The sequence below is a fragment of the Alternaria postmessia genome (assembly GCF_024291825.1).
Source record: "Alternaria postmessia strain BMP 2775 chromosome Unknown scaffold_302, whole genome shotgun sequence".
Taxonomy (NCBI): Eukaryota; Fungi; Ascomycota; class Dothideomycetes; order Pleosporales; family Pleosporaceae; genus Alternaria; species Alternaria postmessia.
Window position 1 is genome coordinate 1 of NW_026260375.1, and position 4,217 is coordinate 4,217.

Consider the following 4,217-nt stretch of genomic DNA (forward strand, 5'->3'; position numbering starts at 1 on the left):
GTGGATGTACTGGAGCGATTGAGCAATACTCCGCATTTGGATAGCATACTAAAAGAAGAATTGCCCACATTGGCAACTATAGCACGACACAGAGACATCGTTGTACCCATGCGTCACATGCTCCACCGAATCCGGGTTCGTAACGCCGAACCCATAAGGCATATTTATTGTGATTTTGATATCCGCATAACAATCCTATAGCACGCCAACCGTCATCTTCGAGCCGTGTTATACGTATGCCAGATTCAACGCCACAAACACCATAATCGCCAATGACAGTGCAGAAACGAGAAACAAATAGACGCGATAAACAGATGACGTGACGGGGATACGGAAAAGACAGTAGCTACATATGAAGAAACAAAATATGAAATGCGTAGCCCTACGCGATGAGCCCATTCTCGTGGACACCACTGAGCGAAAATGACCACATCCTGCACTCTGCCATGAAGAGTGTCAAAACGAAATCGTCTGGTTCCCACCCAACGATATTGATGTCGAGCGCGAAACGAACGGGTTGAGACAAGCATTGCAGCACTGAGTGTATATGCGTTCGGATGCATGTATCAGCAAGCTGCATGCGTGCTTTGGTGGCATACGTCGTGGTAAGAATTGAAGGTCGTGCGGGGTCTGGTCAACTTTGTTCTCGCGGGGCCGGTCGTGTTCACATTGAGAGTTGGCCGATTGTGTCGAGATTCGCATAGGTACGTTACGGCCGAATCATTAGGGGACAAGAAGAGCAGAAACCCGTTTTAGTAGAGCAAATACAATCTCGAAGCAAATAGGACTCCGGACATACCGCTTTCCCTTCTTCTTCTTTTTTTTTGGTTTTAGTAGAAGACTTTGATGTTATTTTCATCGTCATCCTCTTCAGCCAGCATCCACAGTTTATCGACCTTCTTAGCCGTCTTAGATCTTTCTTCAAACCCTTCACCTAGCTTCATGACGCAGCTGAAAACGAGACTCCAACCTTCGATTCCGACTGTGTAGAACGCTTCCTCAACGACAGCCTCGCGACTACCACACTTGACAAGCTTGTAGATCTGGCGGCCGTTGAAGTGGGAAGCATGGATGTACGGGTCCCTAGCTTGATAAGTGCCGAAAACTAGGCAGTAGACGAGCGGGGTGTTCTTGAGGGCTTCGGACTTTGCAATAGTGCATTCAAGACATGACTCAGCATAGCCTTCATTGATGTCATGTGCGGCAACACATTCTAAGATACGGTCGTCTATCGGTGTCGTTGTGGGCTTGGAGGCCCATACCTTGGGCGTTTCTATACTCACTGGTCGTGCGTCAAGTAGGGGAGTTAATTCTTGGGGCGCCCCGGGCGTTCCGACACTCCTGAGATATGCGTTGGTAGGCTTCTCGTACCAGACCCCAGAAGTGCCGTGTCTCAGAAGCCACTCAAACTCCTTGTAATCTGCCATGCTGGCTGCATGCTTCGACACCGAGGCATTGCGGAAATGGGGCGTGATACGAATCATTAAGTTTGCAGAGTCGGAGGGAGGACAGTCGGAGTATTGTACTTGGATGAACTGGCATGGTGTGTCGACTTCTGGGAAGCTGAACGACGGCTCAAGTGGCGGAGGCGGTGGCTTCCAAGAATCAGCTTCAAATACTCCAAGAAAACGTGTGACTTACTGGCGGTGGGACCGAAGCGGGAGGAGCAGGATGGGCAGAAAGACTGAGAGGAGCGGGAAAAGCCATGGCGGGTCTAGTGGAGGGCGGCGGCAGCTGCTACTGTCAGCTTATATCTTTAGTAGATAGAGAGTGATTCTCAACATACAGATGAGTGAGGTGGCTGCTGCAGATGTCAGGACTCTTCTCCATGTCACGTCGGAGACTACTTACGGAAGACGATGAATAAGGGCGACTGTTCTCTGTACCTGCAAGACTAGGTTCTCCATGAGGCAGCAGTCGAGATGTAGCAGACAATTCTTTGTCGGTGAACGAGCCAACTGCCTTGGTCTGTTGTACTGTAGGTTCATCTGATCGAGACTCTCCGCACTGTGCCTCGGGTAGATGCTTGTTATTATCGTTGATGCCTTGCGAATCCGGGATTGCGGCAAATTCTTTGGGAGAATGAGCTACTGACGACGGTTTGCAGATAGCAGATGACGGAGAGTGGTTTCCGTTACTCTGGGTCATGTCTTCGGATCCGCGTGGCTGATTAAGAGGCCCGCAAGGCGATATGCTGGAGGTAGAGAGTACCTCTTTGGAGATCATGACGTACTCGCCCTGCATACCTGCGTTTCGTAGGGCGACTAAGTATAGTGCTTTGGGGACAGGTCCTACCGGAAGGTTGTACTCCTAGTCGACCACGATGTCCAATTCTAGCTTTGCACTGATGAAAGCTCTTCGTGAAGGCTTCGACTCTCGAGACCCGGATCCTTGTCTGAATTGCCAGTCTCGGGAGTGACGCCAGTGTTAGGTGTCGCGATAGCGAGTAAGTGAAACGAGGAGGTCTGACTGCAGAAGGGCTGATTACTCCTGCCTTTGTCGTATGTTTTGCGTATAAGGTAAGAGGCGGCTCATCGATAAGCGCTCAACAGAGTTTCGTGTTAGCGATATGGTGCTGTAAATGAGTTGGTTCTAGCTTGCACTCTACTATAATGCGCATGCGGTGGCCAGTGGAATCGTGTCTTGCGGGTGTGAGTGGGTGGACAGCAAAGAAGTATCAACGTTCTGACGAATGGCCTTTATGCTAAATTGGGGTGTGCCCTTCATCAGCCCACTCCCGCTCAAGTGAAGCGAGAAGGCAAAAGGCAAAACCAGATCTTGCCTTTCGCCTTCCTGCACAACGACCTGCCGCGCAGTAGCGACCTGCATGTAGTCGTAAAGGCATGCAAGCCAGAGCACCTGGCCCAATCATCGTCCATTGGTTTGATAAGCTTAGCTCAAGTACCGAGCATGACACATCAGGCCGAGACTGCCAACGTGGCCCCTCAATTGGTTGTGTGCCGCACCGCTGGTGGCGTTCCTGTTGAGCTGGATTTACACTCACCGCTTTTCATGGTCCATGCTCCAAGTCTTCTCAGACGCACAGGTGGTGCTAGACATTGGCACTAGCCTTCCTGCCTAGAGTCAGTCTTGTCCCTGCCGTCACTTCCCGGCGTGTTCTAGGCCGCGACTGGAGTGCGAGGCTATCGGGCGTGAGCGCTGTCATCCGTTGCCCTCCGATCTACACACTCAGAATACTGCAACTGGAGCACACTACTCAGCTGACTCATATGTGACGTGTCCTAGCGTCTGGCGGCGCTACTGTGCTATGTTAGCCTCACTTTAGACATCGCGAAGTCCTCCGTCCGTGTTTTCTTAGAGCTAGCGAGTATCTTGTACACCTTTCTCGTTTGCCCTCTTTGCCTTATCTCTAGAAATACCGAAGGCGTCTCTCGCACCTTGCACAAGACTCTCCGATGACCACTCTATAAGCTCGGCTAGGACGTCACAAACAACGGAACACACTTTCTTCTGATATTTCCGTCTTCGAAACCGCACTCAGTCCTGTGACACCCTCTCTTGGTATCTTCGTGGCACCGCACAGTCCATATACTCGCGTTCTGCGGCTTGTTCTGGTTGCTTGCGTGCAGACTCCCCGAGCTCCCAGCTCATGCAACCACAGTCTCTTTCATAGCGATTCTAGCTAAGACAGAAAGATATAAACACAAGGACCAGAGGAAGACATGGAAGTGTGCGAAACCGCTTGTACTGTGCTTCTCGACTATGCAGCGGATGCAGCACACCATACGATTCGTCCGCTCCTGCAATACTCGTCCGAGACTGGCGTTCTGGAAGCAACACGAGAATCTCGGCGACATGTTCCGGATACTCTGCTGCAAGACACTTTTAGGGGATTCAAAACGATGGGTGAACAGATGGATGGCCAAGGGATCGCTGCGCTCAATCATACTTTGAGTGTATCTCCATGCTGTCGTGATGTCGATAACCGTCAGCGTAGAGTATCCAATGCTAGCTTCTGTGACATGGCACAAGGCACGGGTCGTGCAGCGTTCCCAACGTAACGTAGTACGGCGGGGTACGGTACGTTGATACGACGTACGTAAGCCGTACGTAGGACACCCCTCATTGATCCGTATCGTATCCGTAGGGGGTGAAGTTTTGGGAGCCGTAGTACGGCGTACGGCCCGGAGTTATCGGGTTTTGGCTGGGGATCGCTGTGAAGCCGAAAAAACAGCGTAGGAGTCCTATACAGCTGA

General features: G+C 51.2%; 1 protein-coding gene across 1 annotated transcript; it reads right to left on the reverse strand.

Annotated features, from left to right (window-relative positions):
• Nucleotides 1-830: 830 nt before the first annotated feature.
• J4E82_011690 (uncharacterized protein) lies at nucleotides 831-2,291 on the reverse strand (the record flags this gene model as incomplete). Its single annotated transcript, XM_051737885.1, has 2 exons — nucleotides 831-1,595; nucleotides 1,852-2,291. Coding segments are annotated over 2 exons (1,205 nt in total), but the record flags the coding sequence as incomplete, so codon positions are not given.
• Nucleotides 2,292-4,217: the final 1,926 nt, after the last annotated feature.